Source organism: Carassius carassius, chromosome 1 (assembly GCF_963082965.1).
Source record: "Carassius carassius chromosome 1, fCarCar2.1, whole genome shotgun sequence".
Classification (NCBI taxonomy): Eukaryota; Metazoa; Chordata; class Actinopteri; order Cypriniformes; family Cyprinidae; genus Carassius; species Carassius carassius.
The window spans coordinates 25,834,039-25,856,801 of NC_081755.1; the positions used below are offsets into that span (position 1 = coordinate 25,834,039).

The 22,763-nt window shown below is 40.7% G+C and overlaps 2 protein-coding genes across 2 annotated transcripts in view; both read right to left on the reverse strand.

The window, feature by feature from the left end:
- The window catches only part of cdc27 (cell division cycle 27), a 364,243-nt gene that overhangs the window by 121,515 nt on the left and 219,965 nt on the right, over positions 1-22,763 (reverse strand). The gene's annotated exons all lie outside the window — the stretch shown is intronic.
- crhr1 (corticotropin releasing hormone receptor 1) overlaps positions 1-22,763 on the reverse strand; it is a 148,832-nt gene that overhangs the window by 2,081 nt on the left and 123,988 nt on the right. Inside the window, exons 8-13 of the mRNA XM_059553061.1 lie at positions 15,171-15,324; positions 14,135-14,195; positions 7,516-7,588; positions 7,209-7,294; positions 5,474-5,609; positions 3,970-4,011 (exon numbers count right to left, since the gene is read on the reverse strand). Of these exons, the coding sequence (XP_059409044.1) occupies positions 3,970-4,011; positions 5,474-5,609; positions 7,209-7,294; positions 7,516-7,588; positions 14,135-14,195; positions 15,171-15,324 (552 nt within the window). The remainder of the gene's footprint in view (positions 1-3,969; positions 4,012-5,473; positions 5,610-7,208; positions 7,295-7,515; positions 7,589-14,134; positions 14,196-15,170; positions 15,325-22,763) is intronic.

Here is a 22,763-nt window from a genome sequence, read left to right on the forward strand (position 1 = left end):
AGCTGGCCAATTAAGAACAGGGATACCATGGTCCTTAAACCAGGTACTGGTAGCTTTGGCACTGTGTGGAGGTGCCAAATCCTGTTGAAAAATTAAATCTGCATCTCCAAAAACTTGGTCTGCAGTAGGAAGCATGAAGTGCTCTAAAACTTCCTGGTATACAGCTGTGTTGACCTTGGACCTCAGAAAACACAGTGGACCAACACCGGCAGATGACATAGCACCCCAAACCATCACTGACTGTGGAAACTTTACACTGGACCTCAAGCAACGTGGACTGTGTGCCTCTCCTCTCTTCCTCCAGACTCTGGGACCCTAATATCCAAAAGAAATGCAAAATTTACTTTCATCAGAGCACATAACTTTGGACCACTCAGCAGCAGTCCAGTCCTTTTTGAAGCGAGACGCTTCTGACGCTGTGTGTTGTTCAAGAGTGGCTTGACACAAGGAATGCGTCAGCTGAAACCCATGTCTTGCATACGTCTCTGTGTAGTGGTTATTGAAGCACTGACTCCAGCTGCAGTCAACTATTTGTGAATCTCCCCCACATTTTTGAATGGGTTTTGTTTCACAATCCTCTCCAGGGTGCAGTTATCCCTATTGCTTGTACACTTTTTTTCTACCACATCTTTTCCTTCCCTTCGCCTCTCTATTAATGTGCTTGGACACAGAGCTCTGTGAACAGCCAGCCTCTTTTGCAATGACCTTTTGTATTTTGCCCTCCTTGTGCAAGGTGTCAGTGGTCGTCTTTTGGACACCTGTCAAGTCAGCAGTCTTCCCCATGATTGTGTAGCCTACAGAACTAGACTGAGAGACCATTTAAACGCTTTGCAGGTGTTTTGAGTTAATTAGCTGATTATAGTGTGGCACCAGGTGTCTTCAATTGAATCTTATTGAACCTTTTTACAATATTCTAATTTTCTGAGATACTGAATTTGAGATTTTCCTTAGTTGACATTTATAATCATCAAAATTAAAAGAAGTAAACATTTGAAATATATCAGTCTGTGTGTAATGATGAATATAATATACAAGTTTCACTTTTTGAATGGAATTAGTGAAATAAATCAACTTTCTGATGATATTCTAATTATATGACCAGCACCTACATTTGATTTAAAAAAAAAATAGGGGATAATCAGATGCCTGTGGTCACATGAGAAAAACCTGAACCGCTTTAGATGTAATTTGTAGGGGGCCATTTCACTGAATCAATGTGTCGGCTCTCAGAAAGACTGTAAAATGCCTTGCTCTCTGCAAATCAATCAGATGGATGTCGGAGTAAACATTTAAACCACCTCTCTGTCTCCACCTCAGTCAATACACTGTAGGGGGACTGTCTTTGAAGCGGTCAACGGTCAAATATTTGCCGCTATGGACAGCGTACAGCTTCCACGCCTGTTGCTCTCTCGCCAGATTAGGTTTTTGATTCAAAGTCACCAAAGCTTGTGTCAACAATGCTGCCTGTGCTGAAATTTAAACCAGTAAACACTTCACAAGCCGCTGAAGCAGAAAGACAAGTAAAACTTCCAAACATGTTTAGAATTCAAATCACTGTGATTCAAGTCAGGAAGGAATTTCTTGTTTGCACAGGGAGTCTTGAACATTTCGGAAAGCGGATGTTTAGGTAAGTTCTACGCCAAGTTTTGGTACCATCTAGTGGTTTTGTGGAAAATAAAATCGAAGGCACCTTTTACCCCGGGATGTCTTTAGCCTCGATGTACCCTATCTAATTAAAACGGCAAATTATATTAGCATTACCAATTTTGTTTACCTACAATTATCATGCAATTTAATTATCAAAGAAGTTTAATTCAGAATATTCTTAACTTAACGCTCTGAGTGGACAGAGGTTGAATAGACATGAAACAGATGCTGGCAGCCTATGGCACAGTATCAACAGTTGCCTATGCCCATGAGGGTCAAAGGTTAGTCTCCACAGTAGATCAAAAGTGAACAGCAAAGACCTGGTGCTGTATGTAATTAACCTTGGTGGTGGGTGTGAAGTGGGGGTTTCAGAAGATGAATCCGGGAGGTCAAACTCATGACACGCGATGAAAAATCATTCTCAAGAAGAAACTTCTGACTTAGCTCTAGGAGCTTGACTCACTCTTTTTCTGTATTTCTCTAAAAGCATAAAACCCCTTGGGTCAGTGACTGCTGATACTTAAAGCAATGTTTGAAATACAGCTTTCAGAGTATTTGCTGAAAATAATCCCCGACATTCACTTTTTCTTTTAGCTCACACAAGCATGAAAGTCTAACTGTGCTTTCCTAAGTACATAATTGTAACTGAGACAGTAGACTGAGGATTTCAGGGCCGATTACCATCTATATATTTAATCATAAAACTGCACATATTTAACATCGCAACTCTTTTCAACCTTTCCTTCAAAACTAGCTTTAAAACTGGTCATAAATAAGCTTAATTGACCTTAAAAGAGAGAGTCGATCAAATCACTGCACTGATTTGTCTGTCAAACTTACTGAGCTGTCTGTGACATACAATATGTAACTACTTTTTTTTTCTTTTGACAAATTCCCAGCATCATGATGGTGTTGTTATGGTACATGCCATAAAAGATACGACAGGCTAGTGAATGAAGTTTTGTTCATTTGCAGACTCTATCTTTCGTCTTCTTAAGTTATATTTAGTGTTTCAACATATTTTTATTAAAGATGATCTACAATTAATTCCAAAATCATCTGGTACATCAGCGAAAAATCAAACTAATAAAGACATTTTTTTTGACGGACATAAATAGACTAACCAAGCTTTAAAAGAGGTAGGCCTGGTTCAGTAAATCTTATACAGTCAATTATTAAAGCTACACTCAAATTTCACTGATTCTCATGTGTATTGTGACTCAACAGTTTAAATCGTGAATACAATTTCAAGATTTTTTTTGTGAATAGAGATTACAATTTTGGCCTGTTTCTCCCTAGCAACATAAGAAGTCATGTGAACCTTTTCTGTCCTTTTACTGGAGCATAAAAGTGTGCATAGACAAACATTTTTATTGCATGCTAAAGAAAAAAAAATATGGACAGTGTACACAGTGTACAAGTTTGGAACAACAATGATGACATTTTCATTTTTGTTAAACTATCCCTTTAAATAGCTTTCACTGGTAATCAAATAATAATAATAATAATAATGAAAAACTAAGATGTAACACATTGAGAGAAAGTGAGCAAAAAGCAATCTGGCTGCAAGAAAGTGCTTTATTGTGCTTCCAAGCCAGATCATTTCTCTGTTGTCCTTTGACAAATGTTTGTTATTGCAGCTGTAATATAGTACTACAGGCCTTTCATGTTGGAGCCAAAAGTACCTTCTGAAGTATCACAACGCGATGACATTGGTATTTCTTTGGAGGTCTTGTGTCTGACATTGCGGTGTCCCTTTCATATGTACTTGGAACAGATCAATGTTATCGCTTTGACTTTAAGCAACACTGTACACTCTGCTTTGCTCGTGTATTCTGATATCTATCTGTGATTCAGGGTGACCTCAGATCAAGCCCCACACTTGTTCACTGGCTAAAATGACAAAGAAATCAGCCCCGACGGATCCAATCCTGGATCTTTTTACAGCATCTGTTTGCTTAGAGGTACAACATGATGCTTAAGATATGCGTGCGTTTGCGATCTGGGCACGACGCTAAAGAGGAACATTTTGGCTGGATGTTCCCAAGGGTTTACTGTCCTTTTCAAAGGTCATGTAATACAAGCCAGATTTAGACCTCTCAGGAATTAATATTTTATGAGCAGAGTCTGTTTTTATAGTTATTGACTGCCAAAAGGGTGGTTCTGGGTTAATGGTGAGTTAGGAGGGTCTCGATGTGTACTTTTTTTGGCTGGGTCTCATTGGAGAGCTATGGCTGAAGAAATCTCAATTTCTTTCTCGCTTTAGTAAAGCTCTGGGCATACTTGGGCAGAGAGTGGAATCAGAAGAAGAAGCTTTCTTACCTCACTGTTCAAAAAGCAGTAGAACACTGACACAAAAAAGCCCTGTAAAGAGAACAAGAGAATGAGAAATTTACATTTACAAGAAAAAAAATAAGAAATAAAATTTTGATAGCCTAAAAGTAATATCTCAGCATAAAACAGGGTTCACAACCCATTTATCTCAAGTATCTTCAAATGAAATGGGATATTCAGAGTGACAAGTAGAACAAATGGGAATGATTTCATCCATAATAACTGTATTATTAGCTGTCAATCATAAATGAATCATTATCAAATCATTTTAATACTGCTTGTGTCTGGGTTACATGAACAAAACATGAGTGTGTCAAATAGCTGACGCTGAAAGCAGAAGACTCATTTTTGTGTAACCTTCAAAAGGGAAATCTGTGCCAATTACATCATCACAGAAATAAAAAACTTGAATAATACATTGCCTATCAAAAAAAAAAAGGTATATGATTTTGAAAAGAAGAGAAGCAATCCTCAGCATCACCCCTTCGAGGAATTTAAGTAAACCAATAAACGGTTTTGCTGTCATTACGGTTACATAATATCCTCTTTTTTCTGGCATAGTATTTTGCAAAGAAATTTGGTAAACCTCTGATAATGCCTACAGTAAAAGCATTTTTGGGGATTTTCCCCCCACCCATTTAAAGCTAATTAATGCACTTTTATTTACAAATGAATTATCTGTATTTTATAAGAAAATGTGTTCTTTGCATATAACTGTGCGACAGTGAAATGGACAAGCAGAGCCACTATGGACCATCAGTTATACTGTATAGTTTTGTATTATCCATTATATAATCTTTTTTTTTTAATTGCTTTTTGATTTTATTAATGATTTTACATTATTTTGTCAGTTTGATCAGTATTGTGCCAAAACTAACCAAAACAATCAGTTTCCTAACATGACCACCCTAAAATTCAATTTTGCCCACAGATGAACTATCATTCCCATGAGGAGTCGGACAGATGTGTGAGCAGATGAATCTGTTGAAAACATGGCTTCGACATGCGTGAGAGACCCCCGGGGAATGCCAGGAAGCAAATGGTGCAAAACAGGAGACAGAGTTGACCTTGTGTGCTTCGGATGTCAAGGCAGACTTTAAGAGTCTAGAGAACACTAATAAAACACTAAAACTCAAAATACACATTTAGTCGTGCAAACTAATTGTGTTTTGCGAAAACAAAATCCTTAGCATGTGATGTTTCAGCACAAAACCTGTGTCTTACACACTATGCACCTGCAATTCAGTATAAGCAAGCATTTAATGCATTTAAAAAACACTGCCAGTATTTAGATTTAGTCACTGTTGTTATTTTCAATGCAAATTAAGCTTATTTTACAATGCAACTTATTCACAAACCTCAGCACTTTTTGTAAAAAGCAGAAATAAACAACTCAATCAGCAGGTGCAATTTATTCTTAGTGAAAATCATAAAGATTTGTTTCGGATCTGCTTTAAGATAATTAATCAGGGTCAAAACTGTGTTTGCTCACCTGAAAGGACTCTAGGAAAGAGTTGAAGTAGATGAAGACAATCTGTGAGATCTCATCTTCGCCTGGGTTGACGAAGAACAGCATGTATGTGATGCCCAGCAGCGGCAGAAGAACCAGTGTGGCCTTTACTGCTTTCCTGTGAGAGTCAGAGACGTACAGATGATAATAGACCAAATTCACAAATTAAAGAATTTAGAAATAATTTTTCAAAGTTGTAAATGAAACAAGATTATTCAAGTTTCTTACAAGAAAATAATATTAGTTTAGTCGTTCTACTCATGCTTGAATTAGTGTGTAAATTGCAATTTCTTTGCAATTATTGTCTAAATTATATTATATTAATTATAGGGGTAGTGTTGGTGCATTGGATAAGACACATGCCTTTGGTGTGAGAGACTTGGGTTCGAATCCACTGTGAGACACCAATGTGTCCCTGAGCAAGACACTTAACCCCTAGTTGCTCCAGAGGCGTGTGACCTCTGACATATGTAGTTATTTTAAGTCGCTTTGGATAAAAGTGTCAGCTAAATGAACAAATGTAAATTAACTAGAATTTCTGAGTAAAAATTGCAAAATTTTACACAAAATAATGTGACAGTGGCTAATACACAAAGAATTCAACAGGATGACATTGAGATGAATTTGGTTTAACCAGTATGTATTGCATTTGCTATGGGCCACTGACTGTGACTGTCAAGACATTAGTTATAGCTGGAGGGAATATGAGCTCCACACACACACACACACACACACACACACACACACACACACACGCGCACATATTTACTTAGATATCTAAATGGGCACATTCCATCGGCGTAATGGTTTTTATACTGTATATACCGTATATTCTATTGTCCTAACCGCAACTGTACACCTAAACCTACCCCTTACAGAAAACTTTCTGCATTTTTATAAAAACTTAAAAAACGTATTTTTAAACCAGTTTTACAAATGAGGACAGCCCCAAAGGGAGGTTTTTGGAGATTTTCTCAGGTTTAGCTCACTTTTGGGTAAAAATTTGTCAACAAAATATGGTTAAGTAGGTACTGTCTCTCTCTCTCTCTCTCTCTCTCACACACACACACACACACACACACATAAACACTCTCCCTTCTCTCCTCTAACTCTCATCCTAAATACACATCAATCATCTAAACAATCATCCATCAATCCCTACCTCCCTTATTTATGCCACAATTTTGACACAGCACACTAACAGCTTATTATAAAGTTCCAGACCTCAGAACAAACAGCAAACACCTCTAAATTCAGCATCTCAATCCGCTCATCCTCTTCCATCTTTATGCTTCACTCTCAGGAAAGGCAACTCACACATTAGATCTCTTTATAGGTGAAGTGTGTAATGTTTTGGATGATAAAAAGTACAGACAGTTGCAAGCAAGCCCATAAAGTATGATGAATAGCCCATATAGTGTAAACACTGTGTTTTTATTAAAACCGCTGTTTGTCACAGCATCATTAGCTTGCACAACAGTCTTATGCTTTCCAGATTCATTTTATAGCTCTAAACGTTAACTGTATGCAACTGTCGCCTTGCATCTACTATCCTTTTATATCTGTTATTATTTTTCATAAAGTATTTTAGGATAATTGTCTGGAAAATGATACCCAACTGGGCCCAGACAACCTTTAGAGTGTTATGTATGGCAAGTCTTCTGGACTAGCAAAAACATTCCTGTAGGATCTGTCAGTGCTGAATAGTCCTCCTCACCTGTACTGAATGGTCTCTGAGGTGGTGGAGGCCCTCAGTTTAGTCATCAGGATCCTCACAATGTTGAAGAGAAAAATGAAGTTAATCTAAAGATGGAGAGAGGAAGAGAGAAAGCACTCGATTTTGCTCACTTCAGTATGAATATGAACACTATCAATATGAAATTACAAACATAAATCATAGAAAATGTAATAAGACTTGTGAAAGGGGAAGCGCCAAACAAATAAAAAATGCTAAATGACCTGCACACACCAAATCTCATGAAACATTTGTGTAATTGCACAGAATCCCCACTGTGCTGACTCACCAGCAGGACCAGGATCATGGGCCCCTGATAAATATAATCAGTGTAAATGCCGGCCCGCTTCCCAAACCAGCACCTGCACAGACAGAAAAAGATCACAAAGCCCAGAAAATTATTATACAGTATATATAATATTTCGAGCCAGTTTCTTCAGATACAGCGTGACTATTTATCGATGTAACAATATAAAGGGATTTTAAGATAATTATATATGATTCTAGCACAATGATTAAACAAGCAAGTCTAGTAAAGTGAGTAAAGAAGATCCACTGGAAAATATATAAAAAGAAGCTTTTCTATATATATATATAAAAAGAAACAAAGCAAGGAAGAGAAGGCAGCCAGTGTGTCCCTTGGGCAGATATGCACCAGATTTGTTAATCTTACAGTTTCAGTTGGGTACACGGCACAATCAAGACTGTCTCGGCTGAGTGTGTCAGTTTTACAGGAAGAGAGGAACATATTTTCTTTGACCTCGTGTTTGCATATATATATATATATATATATATATTATTATGTTGAAGGCAACCTGTCCATCCGGTCGACGGTCAATTTGTAAGGGATAGACTAATTTGGCTAGCCTCTATTTAATGGAGAGTTTGTCACGGTTGGTAAACCGTGATCTCAGGGTTTTTCACATGTGGGTGAAGTCTGTGTGTTACGCGTCAGCATTGATTTTTCTTGTGGGCGTCTCCGCTAATTGTCATCAGCAACAGCTGTCACTCATTACTCATCCCTATATATTGGCCTGTCTAGCGTTTGTGAGAGCGTTGTTTCATGTACTTCATCTGATGTTTGCTTTCTTGTGTGTTTCTGTGTTGGATGTCCGTGTCTCCCCGGAACCCCGTCCATTCTTCATCAGCATCATCACTTACCTTCGGCTCACTTCCCCGCAGTTCCTGTGTCACCCTCTCCTGCTGCCATCTCACCTCCGCCATTCGGATCCTTTACTCACCTACATCTTCCTGGACTGTGTATTCCCATCAAGTATCATCCGTGTTTCATCTATATGTACTGTGTCATTAATTTCATTAAATATTTATTACTCGCACTTGCTTCCTGCCACTCTTTTCACCCAGTCATTACAGAACGCTCTCACCAAGCATGGAAGCAGCAAGCACCACTTCACTCTCAGAATTCATCCACCACAGTGTCAACTGCATGGATCAGCAGCAGGAGAGCATCGTGAACACCGGACGCGCGATCCAAGCGCTGGTGACACAGGTGTCCGAGCTCACCCAGCAGATCCATCAGCTCACCTCTCCCGCTGCGCCAACTGCACCGCCTGCGCCGCCCGCCCCCCGGGAGGTCTCCCAGGACCACTCCCACGGTCGGTCCCGTCTACGATCACCAACCCATGCAGGTGGGTAGAGCTCGGCTATCCCGGAAGGAGAGAGAGAGGCGGAGGTCCCAAGGACTATGCATGTATTGCGGTGGCTCGGGTCATTCCCTCCATTCATGCCCGGTAAAAGAGCCAGCCCGGTAGTAAGTTTTAGGCTACTATCGGGTGGGATCTCCGCTGGAAAGTCCTCAACTACATCTTCGACTCTCCTTCCGGTTAAACTGTGGTGGGAGAACCACACTCACGACTGTCACGCCCTTCTGGACTCTGGAACCGAAGGTAATTTCATTGACTCTCTCCTTGCACGTCACCTGAACCTTCCTGTCCTTCCCGTGTCTCGTCCCATCCATGTCACCGCACTCAATGGCCAGGAACTGCCTCACGTCACTCACTACACTGACCCCATAACTCTGCTCACATCAGGAAACCACATCGAAACCATATCCTTTTACCCCATGGACTCCCCTGTCGCTCCCATTGTTTTAGGTCACCCCTGGTTGGTCAAACATAATCCACGAGTGGATTGGGGTTCCAACACAGTCACTTTGTGGAGTGAAAGTTGTAATGAGTCTTGTCTGGTTTCTGCGTATCCTGTTGTGCCTGTTTCTGTCTTTCAGGAGGAGACCATGGTGTTATCAAACGTGCCCGCAGAGTACTTGGACCTGAAGGAGGTGTTCAGTAAGTCCCGTACTGCTTCTCTTCCTCCTCATCGTCCCTATGACTGTGCTATAGATTTAGTTCCAGGTAAGTCTCCGCCTAAAGGCAAACTTTACTCTCTTTCTATTCCGGAGAGGGAGGCCATGGAGAAATACATTTCTGATTCCTTGGCATCGAGGTTCATCTGCCCTTCCTCTTCTCCAGCGGGGGCGGGATTCTTTTTTGTGGATAAGAAGGATGGTTCTCTGCGACCTTGTATTGACTACCGAGAGCTGATTAACATCACGATAAATAATACCTATCCTTTACCGTTGATGTCTTCAGCTTTCGAGAGGTTACAGGGAGCATCCATATTCACAAAATTGGATTTACGTAATGCTTATCATTTGGTCCACATCAGGAAGGGGGATGAATGGAAAACCGCCTTTAACACCCCTAGAGGGCACTTTGAATATTTGGTGATGCCGTTCGGGCTCTCCAACTCGCCAGAAGTTTTCCAAGCCCTCTTTAATGACGTGTTGAGAGACATGGTAGATCAGTTTATATATGTTTACCTGGATGACATACTGATTTTTTCTTCATCTCTCCAGGAACATGTGCAACACGTCAGACGAGTGCTCCAGAGATTACTTGAGAATGGTCTTTTTGTCAAGGCAGAGAAATGCTTATTCCATGCACAGTCTGTTCCCTTCCTAGGGTATATCATCTTGTCAGAGGGAATACGTATGGATCCTGACAAAGTTAAGGCTGTGATAGATTGGTCATCTCCAGATTCCCGTAGGGCCCTGCAGTGGTTTCTGGGGTTGGCCAATTTTTATCGACGTTTTATTCATAACTACAGCCAACTAGTCTCGGCTAGTCTCCCATCCTAGTAGCCCCTGATCCCACACTGCAGTTCGTGGTGGAGGTCGACGCATCAGAGGTGGGAGTAGGTGCAGTTCTTTCCCAACGTGCTGCCTCGGATGATAAGATGCATCCCTGCGTGTTTTTTTCACATCGCTTATCTCCTGCTGAACGCAATTATGACATTGGTAACAGAGAATTGTTGGCTGTCAAATTAGTTTTAGAGGAGTGGCATCCCTCATTGGAAGGGTCAGGGGTACCTTTCATTGTTTGGACCGATCACAAGAATTTAGAGTACATTAGAACTGCCAAAAGACTCAATTCCAGGCTGGCTCGGTGGGCACTTTTTTTCAGTCGTACTGCCCGGGTTCCAAAAATGTTAAACCCGATTCTTTGTCACGTCTTTTTAATCCTTCCGAACGCCCGGTGACTCCCAAGTGTATTTTACCTGAGAAAATTGTCGTCTCAGCACTTGTTTGGGAGGTCGAATCGAAGGTCAAGATGGCCTTAGAAGGGGTAACTCCTCCGCCCGGATGCCCACCGAATTGTTTATTTGTGCCGGAAGAGTTACGGTCCGAGGTTATTCAGTGGGGTCACTTCTCTAATGTTGCTTGTCATCCAGGGATAAGCCGAACCAAGGGTTTAGTTAAGCAACGATTCTGGTGGCCACTAATGGCTCGCGACATCAATGATTTTGTTTTGGCTTGCTCAGTTTGCGCCAGTGGTAAGTCATCTAACCGACCTCCAGATGGGCTTCTTCAACTGCTGTCTGTCCCTTCGAGACCCTGGTCACATATCTCTCTAGATTTTGTTACAGCCCTCCCGCCCTCTAATGGCATGACGGTCGTTTTGACCATAGTGGACCGGTTCTCGAAGGCGGCACATTTCATTCCCTTGCCCAAATTACCTACAGCCAAGGAGACAGCGATCACTGTCATTGATCATGTCTTTCGGTTACATGGCCTCCCGGTAGACGTGGTTTCTGACAGGGGATCCCAATTTATATCCAAATTTTGGAAAGAGTTTTGCAAATTGTTAGGAGCGATTGTTATTCTGTCTTTGGGTTACCATCCCCAGAGTAACGGGCAGTCTGAGCGATCCAACCAAGATTTAGAGAAAACGTTGCGATGTTTAGTCTCCAAGAATCCTTCTTCCTGGAGCCAACAACTCTCTATGGTGGAGTACGCTCACAACTCGTTACCAGTGTCAGCCACGGGCCTCTCTCTGTTTCAGTGTAGCTTAGGTTACCAGCCACCGGTTTTTCCTAGTCTGGAGTCTGAAGTTGTGGTCCTCTCCGCTCACGGATTAGTTATTAGTTATCACATTATTAGTCCGGTGACATTCCGCCTCAAATTACCTCCAGCGTACAGGAGAATTCATCCCGCCTTCCATGTGTCCAAGATTAAACCCGTGTTTTATTCACGTATTAATCCGCCTACCCCGGTTCCCCCACCGCCGCGTCTCGTAGATGGGGAGCCAACTTATTCGGTAAATCAAATTCTGGACTCGAGACGGAGGGGACGATGATTCCAGTACTTGGTGGACTGGGAAGGTTACGGTCCGGAGGAGAGGAGTTGGGTACCTGCTAGGGACATACTGGATCACTCCCTTATTGATGATTACAATCAGCAGGTAGGCCCTTCTGGGAACTCCAGGAGGCATTCCTAGAGGGGGAGGGGGGTACTGTCACGATTGGTAATCCGTGATCTCAGGGTTTTTCACATGTGGGTTAAGTCTGTGTGTTACGCGTCAGCACTGATTGTTCTTGTGGGCGTCTCCGCTAATTGTCATCAGCAACAGCTGTCACTCATTACTCATCCCTAAATATTGGCCTGTCTAGCGTCTTGTGTTTGTGAGAGCGTTGTTTCATGTACTTCGTCTGATGTTTGCTTTCTTTTGTGTTTCTACGTTGGATGTCCGTGTCTCCCCGGAACCCCGTCCACTCTTCGCACAGCACCATCAGCATCATCACTTACCTTCGGCTCGCTTCCCCGCAGTTCCTGTGTCACCCTCTCCTGCTGCCATCTCACCTCCGCCATTCGGATCCTTCACTCACCTACATCTTCCTGGACTGTGTATTCCCATCAAGTATCATCCGTGTTTCATCTATATGTACTGTTTCATTCATTTCATTAAATATTTATTACTCGCACTTGCTTCCTGCCACTCCTTTCACCCAGTCGTTACAGAGTTCGCCCAGAAATGACATTTCTGTCATCATTTACTCATTCACCAACCTGTATGAATTTCTTTCTTCTGTTGAGGAGAAAAGAAGGCATTGTAAAGAATGTTGGTAACAAACACTTGTTGGTCCCAGATGACTTCCACAGTATGTAAAGAATACTATGGAAGTCAAGTGGGACCAGAAACTGTTCAGTTACCCACATTCGTCAACAGATCTTTTGTGAAAGAAACTCATACAGGTTTGTGAGTGAGTAAATTATAACAGAATGATAATTTTTGGGTGAACAATCCCTTTAAGTGAAAAATAAATTTTCAAGACACCCTAGCGCCCACCTTGATGTACAGCCTTTGACACTAACAACATAATCCATGTCCTATTATATGGTTAGCATTGTTTGCTTGCTGTGCAGAACTGTGACCCATTTTTGGGTCAAATGCACCAGTCGAGAACCACTTCTCTCTATCGTGTATAGCAGATGTAAATGAGAAAGAGAATTAGAGTGGTGTTAAGGACTGTAAACAGAGACTCTTTAATTACTTTGTGCAGGAAATGGAACTGTTTAGTTTGTTAGCACTTCAGAGCCATCAATTAAGAACTATTCACACACAAGAATTAAGTTCAAATTGGACAATGTTACCCATTTCCTATTCACAGCCAACAGAGAATAAAAAAGTCCACTTGTAACCATCCATCCATCAATCATCCATCAATCATCCATCCATCCATCCATCCATCCATCCATCCATCCATCCATCCATCATTCATTCCTCAATCATTCATCCATCTATCCATCATTCATTAACCAACCAACCGTCCATCCTTCCATCCATCCATCCATCCATCCGTCCATCTGTCATCAATCATCAATTATCAACCAACCAATAAACCATCCATCCATCCATCCACCCACAGTTTTTAGGGGTATCTATCTATCTATCTATCTATCTATCTATCTATCTATCTATCTATCTATCTATCTATCTATCTATCTATCTATCTATCTATCTATCTATCTATCTATCTGACTATCTATCTATCAACACTGGCTTTCTTATATTACAATAAATATAATTTTTCATTCACTTAAGCCCAAATGTAAAAAAAATGACAATTATATACCATCTACCCCTATTTAATATGAAGAAATTAACATTTCTTATTCATTGTTTGTTTGTAAAGTTTCCAATCTTGACACTGAAGAAGCTAATGAGGAATATCTGCCCTAATCCATCCTTTTAAAATGTCTCATAAAGCATGCTTGTTTATTTGTTTCTTTTTATACAGGGTGATCTTGTACTGTATATATATAATATCATGACTATTGAACTGTAGGGCGTTAACATCAATTTTGTGAGTAGCAGGCGTTAATTAGCCTCACTCAGAGCGCAGAATGCTTCTCTGGCTTTATCGTGAATCGATTGTTTAATGACCAGAGTGAGGGTAGATGACGGAGATAATTGGAGTTAATCTAACCTTTATTGCTTTTATTGTAAATGAGGTGAGGCAGCTTGTGTGTTTAGAGTAAAATACAGGAATTATACAGAGATAAATAAAGAAAGAAAATGGAAGAAAAGCTCAGCATGGGAGAAACTCACTTTTCATTGTCATAGTACAGCTTGCCAATGGCCCAAGCGACGATAATGGGGAATGGAATACCTGATGAAAAAAGCAGAGCAAATTTCCACCCACTCTGATTAGTTCGAAAAATCAAAGACATTGTACAAACAGTATAATTGATACTATTAAGGAACTGTGTGATAAATCCTCGGCAATGACTCATTTGCAATGCATTTTTAATGAGGAAAATCCAAGGCTTATTATTCGCATAATAATAATTTGCCCATGGTTCAGAAGAGAACCTGATCAAATTGCAGTGCTCATTAGTGTAATTATCAAATACTGTAACTGTGTCTCCTTTTCAAGTTATTAACTGACAGTAATTTAATCACTGCTGTACTTTAAAGGCAACATGAAATCAGAAATGACCTTATTTGCTTTCTCAGTTCTTGCACTGTGTCCATAAATGTTTGTCTGCTTAATTTTAAATCATAAATACTTTGTGTAAAGTGGATTTCTTTTTTCTTTTCTTTTCTTTTTTCTAATCAGGCATATAATATGTTTGAAGCAGGGCTGTCAAACAATTAATCATTTAATTACATGCAAAATAAAAGTTTGTGTTTATATAATATATGTGTGTACTTTATATAAAATATAAATAAAATATATAGATATATTAATAAAGACATGTATGTGTATCATATATACATAATTAATATACACAACACTAACACACATATATTACATACACACATTTTATTTTGCATGCGATTAATCGTAATTAATCATTTGACAGCCCTAGTTTAAAGTGTTAATAAATAATTAATAAATAAATATTTTTGTTACAACTTCTTATTGTGGATAAAAATATTTTAAGTTAGCCTAAGCTATTCATAGATTTTTAGGGCATTATGGACAAAAACAAGTACTTGATGTGGAATAATTCTATATCAACAATGTACATGTTCATCTCTTAATACATGTGAGGGCACATGCCATAAGTCATAAATTATTTCAATATGCATGATGCAAAAACTGCATAATTTCCATCATAGCACATCAGGGTATACTTACACCAGCCTATACAAATGAACATCCATTTCCTCAGTTTGTCGGTGGAGTATGTCAGTACTATGGCTGTGTGCAGATAGCAGCCCTCTCCAAACATCCAGAAGAAGTTGGTCACATGGAAATAATTATACGCTGCTGTGACCAGCCTGCACCAGATCTGACAGTGATGAGAGAAAGAGAAATCCAGTTAGATGTTTAGAAACTGTCCTAAATTCTGCCTTAGGAAATCACCATGCCACTTCTTGTTAGCATTCTCTGTTTTAAAATGCTTTTTATTTTAATAGTTTAAGGATATGAAATCTTGCGCATATGTGTGTGTTTGCATGTGTGGAAGGGTTTCTCTTTATGACTGAATCAGAGTTCAAACACCAAGCAGGGGATAAAACCTTTTTACTCCAGGGATGGGACATTAAAGATGGGTAAATTGGGATGGGGGGGGGGTCTAAAACGAAGCCTCGGGATGGAACAGATTTAGATTAAAGTATGATGAAAGCCAGTGAGTTATGGCTTCTCATGACAGGACTATCAGAAGCACAATACCTCTTAGGACGTAATACAGATGGTCGCTGTCAAAATGAAAGTCTTATTTCTGAATGTGAAATATTTAAGCTTTTGGCAGATCAAAAGTAGTTTGATCAGATCTGAACAATTTCTAAGGCAGTTTTATGAGATTTTTCTTTTTTTTGTGTGAAGAAAACAGTGTAAACACTAGTGGTAATATCCTCAATGAAGACTATGGTGAAAAATGTATGTTGACGAATGTTTTCCCATTACTAAAATGAGACGATGACGAAACGGAAATAAGGTCAGTAAACAATAACTGTGACTATAACAACATGCAATATCATTGATGATAAAATACGAAACTGAAATGTATAGAAAATTATATATATATATATATATATATATATATATATATATATATATATATATATTTTTTTTTTTTTTTTTTTTTTTTTTCTTTAAAAAAATATATATATATTATTAGAAAATAAGACAAAACTATTGTGGACTGTTTTACACGCCTCTATTATGCCAGCATTCACGTTTGTGGTTGCCACATATAAAGACTTCAAATCCCCAAATCAGAGCTTCTCTGTTGAAAAGATACATTTTCGGGAAGGTTGTTTTCTTTAATTTATGCAGTCTGGCAACTTCGGTCTTGTGTTCTGTCTTGAGCCTCTTGCTACATGGAATAAATGCACTTACCCAACTGCTGTTGTTTTAATAGAGAATTACTGGAACTGGGAATTTTACTGTTATCATTTTTGTTTCAGTTTTCATAATATAGACAGAGAGAGTCTAAATCTTTGATATTCATTTATATAATAAATAGCTTATACTGAAATAATTGCATTCATAAGAATCGTATTCAAACTGTAAAACTACATGAAAATTGTATAGATTTTTTTCACATCTTATTGGTATTAAATAATATAGGTGTATAAATTAAATAGTTCATATGAATAAATAGCAATTTACACAATTAATAAACAATACTAATTTCTACTTTAAATAAATTATGTTCTTTTCACCATTCTATTACAGTTTTTCTCAGTTGCTTTGGTACATTTCGCCACCTGATGACATCTTCTCCTGGCCGAAAGCTACAGTCATGCAATACAGCCAGTTACTGAGCAAGATAGCATCATTCAGATGTTTTCAATAGTATTTCCCCTGGGACACCAGTGACTTCCAGGAAAGGCTGGATGGAAACCAAGGAAGATTGGTGACGCTGGAAAGACAGATGACCTCCAGGAAAGACTGGCGTGGGTGGGCGAGGCTAGCAACCACAATCACAGCACTCGCAAGAGGGCACCAACTAAAGCTACAGAACAAAATAATGAGCAATACCCCCAGGGTCTCCCGAGAGGGGGGGAAGATGAGAGACCCAATAGGACGGACACAACGGTTATGGCTATGGAAAACACACAGATTACGAGACGGCTCACCCAAACCACACTTACAGGGGAAGTGTTGGAAGTAAAGTGCCACTGCGGGAAGCTTTGCAAAAATGCAAGGGGACTTAAAATACACCAATCCAAGACCCAATGTGGAGAAGGGAAGAAGCAGACGCAGCGCATAGTGGAGACACTAAGTGAGACGCAGGAGGACTCCAGTCAGGAAGCGCCCCACAGCACAGGAGACCTCTCAGCACCTGCTCCATCCCAAAGCCACAGGAGGGGCTCTCCTAACACTACCTCAGACACCCAACTTATGAAAGAGAAAGTGAGATGGCCCCAAGCAAACAACAACACTGCATGGAAACAACTAGACGTGGACCTAGACAGAGTACTTGAGGCCACTTTAGCAGGAACAGCTGAGAAGAAAATCGACAGTATGACAACAATCATCACCACCATGGCCAGAGAGCGCTTTGGCACAGAAGAGAGAATGGGTAGCAGCAAAACTCATGTAAACCGGCCAAACAGGAGGACAAGAGAGATCTGGCAATTGAGAAAGGAGATCAAGATCCTCAATAAGCAGTTCAGAATAGCAAGTGCTGAAGAAAGGAAGGGCATACAAGAGCTAACTAGTGGGCTTCGAGGGCAACTCCACAGACTGAGAAGGGCAGAAAGGTCTCTGAAACTGAGGAAAAAGAGAAGGAAGTGAAGCGGGCTCAGTTCATTAAGGACCCATACAGGTTTACCAAAACACTGCTTGGTGAAGCAAGATCTGGAAGACTGACCAGCCCTAAGGAAGTTGTAGAGGAGTTCCTGAAGGAGAGCCACAGTGACGCCCTCAGAAACCAGGCTTGTGGTGCACACCCAAAGATCAGCAGAACTGCTGAAACTCCTGAGGAAGAGCTTGATACCAGTGAACCAACATGGAGAGAAGTCCAGGACATTGTGCAGAAAGCCCGTTCAGCATCTGCCCCAGGACCAAGCGGTATACCTTATAAAGTATACAAGAGATGCCCGATGCTCCTCCGCAGGTTATGGAAACTGTTGCGAAGGATATGGACAAAAGGTATCATTCCAACATCCTGGAAAAGAGCAGATGGGTGTTTTGTACCCAAGGAAATGGACTCCTCTGACATCAGTCAGCTCCGAACCATTTCTCTCCTAAGTGTTGAATGCAAGGTATTCTTTTCTGTCCTGGCAAAAAGGATGACTACCTACATGGTGAAGAATGAATATGTTGATACATCAGTCCAGAAGGGTGGCATTCCAGGTTTCTCCGGGTGCTTGGAACATACGGGCATCCTCAATCAGTTGATCAGAGAGGCCAAGAGGAGCAAAGGAAATTTAACGGTTGTCTGGCTCGACTTGGCTAATGCATACCGTTCAATCCCACATGGCATCATTAACACAGCTATGGAACACTACCATATCCCCTACCACACCAGGGGTATAATTACCAGCTACTTCGGAGGATTCAAACTAAGGTTCAAAACTGCCCACTTTACAACCCAGTGGCAGGTCCTGGAAAAGGGAATCGTGACAGGCTGCACCATCTCCCCCATCCTGTTTGTCATGGGAATGAACCTGCTCATAACAGCTGCAGAAAAGGAATCCAGAGGGCCATCAATGGAGTCTGGCATCCGCCAACCTCCAATAAGAGGTTTTATGGATGACCTTACCATAACAACTTCAACCCTTGTGCTAGCAAGATGGATCTTGAAGGCCCTTGAAGATGGAGCAACATGGGCTCGGATGAAATTCAAACCAAGGAAATCAAGAAGTATGGTGATTCGAAATGGGAAAGTGACCAGCAAGTTCCAGCTGCGAGTACAGGGGGAGACGATACCATCAATTGAGGAAAACCCAATTAAGTGCCTAGGTAAATGGTACAACGCATCCCTGACCGACAGATGCAATGTTTCCAGGACAGAGAAACAGGCAGATGGATGGCTGAGTAAGATCGAGGGGTCAGGATTGCCAGGAAAGTTCAAGGCCTGGCTCTTCCAGCACGGCCTGCTACCACGGCTTATGTGGCTACTGACAATCTACGAAGTACCTATGACAGCAGTGGAAGGAGTCGAGAGGCGAGTGAACAAACACCTTCGCAAGTGGCTCGGAATCCCACCAAGCTTCACGTCAGTAGGGCTATACACCAGGTCTGGTCAGGTACAGCTGCCCCTATCATCAGTGGTGGAGGAGTTCAAGGTGGCAAAGTGCCGGCTTGTGATGATGTACCAAGACTCCACTGATGAAAAAGTCAGGAGAGCAGGTGTCACTACGAGATCAGGACGCAAGTGGGTGGCTGACACATCAGTGGCACAAGCCGAATGTGCATTGAAGCTGAAGGACGTCATCGGGAACCCATGCGTAGTGGGGCAAGGATTCGGATCCACCCACTTTCAGCAGTGGGGAAAAGCAGACCCAAGGCAGAGGAGGGACATGATTCAAGCCGAGGTCCGACACCTGGAGGAAGAAAGGCGCATGTCTAGGGCCGTCGAACTTGGAGTACAAGGTGCCTGGACGAAGTGGGACCTGCCGAAGCGGAAGATCACATGGCCTGAGATCTGGAGACTGGAGCCCTTTCGCATCTCCTTCCTGCTCCGTTCAGTTTATGACACCCTTCCATCACCAACAAACCTCCACAGATGGGGTATGAGGGAGGACCCATCGTGTAGGCTATGCGGAGGGAGGGGAACAATGGAGCACATACTGGCAGGATGCAAAACAGCCCTTAGCCAAGGAAGATACAGGTGGCGCCATGACAAGGTTCTCTTTGCACTGGCTGACATCTTGGAGCGGGAGAGGCAGAAAAAGCGCCAGACTAGTACAAGGCCGAGGACATGCATTCAGTTCATCAGAGAAGGGGAGAAACCAGCAGCCCCCAAGAAGATCAAAAATAGCCTCTTGCAAGCAGCACCATCCTGGGAGATGGTGGTGGACCTGGGAAAGAAACTAGTCTTCCCCCAGGTTGTGCAAACGCTGCTGAGGCCAGACATGGTCTTAGGGTCTGAGGAGGCAAGGAAGATAATCTTGATCGAACTGACGGTCCCGTGGGTAGATGGGTGTGAGGAGGCCCATGAGCGGAAAGCCTCAAAGTATCAGGACCTTGTTGAGCAGTGCAGGGCAAAAGGGTGGCAGACCTGGCTATTCCCGGTTGAGGTCGGGTGTAGGGGTTTCCCGGCACAGTCTGTGTGGAAGACACTCACTGCTTTGGGTTTAGCAGGAAGGGAGAGGAAGGCAGCTGTCCGTAGGTTGGGTGAGGCAGCAGAAAGAGCGTCTTGTTGGCTCTGGAGTAGGAGGGAGGAGTTGAGCTGGGGGCCAGGAGGAGGAGGGCAGTGACTGGCCACCACTGCCGACCCGCCAACTGGAGGGTGTTGTGGTTCAGGGTCGAAACACCCCGTGAAAGTTGGACGCCACCTGATGACATCTTCTCCTGGCCGAAAGCTACAGTCATGCAATACAGCCAGTTACTGAGCAAGATAGCATCATTCAGATGTTTTCAATAGAATCATCCTTGAGATTTGCAAAACAGTAAGTGCAATTCTCAAAACAACTTGTACAAATAGCAAAACACAATGGATTACCTGCAAAAGCCAGTCTCCTGCTCAAAATCCTTAGTTCATCTCTCAAAAATAAATATCTGTGTCAATGAACATGTCAGTGCCATCAGAATGACAAGTCCTTGTGTCATAGTTTATGAATAAGACAGTCAAATCGCTTAGTCATGTTGTCAATATAACAGTGTACTCTGGAGGGATGTTCTGATGTAAACTATGGCAACATTTTGGATGACAGTAACTGTACTGAACAGTATGCCATATGCTTATGTATGCCATATATCCATTTCAAAAGTACAAATTTACACATTACTGTATGTGGGATATTTATTTGAAAGAGACTGGATAGAATTCCCAGTTACACTTTTACTAGTGGTCTGACCAAAAAATAACAATAAAAAACCTTAACAATGCCTTTGTGTTATAGAAAAGGAAAAAAGAAATATGGGCACAAAGATGAAAATAAGTAAATTTTCAGAATGTGTAACTCTTGTGTTGTCCTCTGTCTATACAGTATAAGCTTTCCAACTGAAGATTCATGAGATGAACCTTTGAGCTATTTCAGAGAAATGGTTTATCATTGGTTTATCATCTACATTCTCTTCATTTACTTGCATAATTCATGCCAAATTGACAAAAAGTCTAATAATAATTTGTAAAAATAAAAATAAAAAGTGTGCTTGGCAGTTTATGACAACTAGATTAACCATTTTGCATTTAATGACTTATACGATGAACTAAAGACTAGATGTTTTGAGGGGTAAGACTATTGCACAGAAAACTATATAATACATTTTGAGCGATATGACATTAGCAAATGATAATGTAGGAAACCGCAGATAAATGTACGTAATCAATTTCATGAATGTACAAAAGCAATCGCAACTTGTTCAAAAGAATGAGAAAATGGTTTTATGATGTGTATAAATGACTAGATGATGTGGAGGTTGTACAAGTAGTTTTGAGAATTTCATTTCTGATTTGAGAAATGCACAAAAGTGACTGAGAAAAACTGTAAGTGCTAAAACACAAAGCTGTAAAAGGAAGAACAAGTACATAAGAAAAATACATTTACATAACTTTTTTTTTTTTACAGTTAACTTAATACTATTCCACATACTGCTGTTATCCCACATACTAAATATTACTGTTTTTTTTATTAAAAACATTTATAAGAGATTTCGTAAAAAAAAAAAAAAAAAAATTCACTGCCCCCAAACTTGTGACCGATAGTGTAAATACTTCTAAAAAGCATAGACTGATGATAAAGAAATCATCTAACAGACCAAAAATAAATTAATAAAAATAAATAAAAACGTGAATGACAGAGATGTTAAAAAAACAATATAACAGAACTGCAGCTGGATGGGAAAGCAAAGATCTTCTGACATTTGCAAGAGACATCCAGATCAGAGGGGCTTGTGTGTGTCAGCCCTCTATTTAATCCTGTGTAATCCCAGCCGCCGCTCCTTTGTTTTGACCATATTTCATCACTGTGCCCTGTCAAGCTGTTGTCTAACGAGAAGATAAAAAATCTGTCACTCTCGGCTCAAGATTGAAGATTACAACTGTGAGTTATGACTGAAGTGGGAATTCAATGGTCACAGAAAGATTATACATTTTCAGACCTCCGAGTTTTCTTTAAATCTGTAAGAGATTGCAAAATCTCAGGCTAACACTTGTCTCGGATATATGGGCTTGAAAAACCGATGAAAGTTTATTGTTTCCCAGCATTAATCAGTGAGCTAATAGTCCATAGACCATTACATATGTACAATTTTTTTATCATGTCGAAAAGCGGAGGGAAATAAAAAGCTTCTTCAGTCATAAAGTCCTCTGGCTCTCAGAAGTACTTCTGCAGAATTTTACAACCATCTTCCATAATAGGCCCCCTGGTGTGACAGGAATTTAGGGCCATGTAGAGATTATAAACTTCTTTGGGATCTTTATTGCAAATTTTACAGTTAGTTACTGAACAATGTCTTTCATTAACAGGCATTTCGTAAATTCTCCACAAAGTGACACTTTTCACAATAAATGTGTCATTTGGTGCTATAAAGCTCAGCGAAGAGCTGTTTGCTCTGACTTGTGAGCCGTTTCTAAACAGATGCATCTTGTACATATAGAAAAAAAAG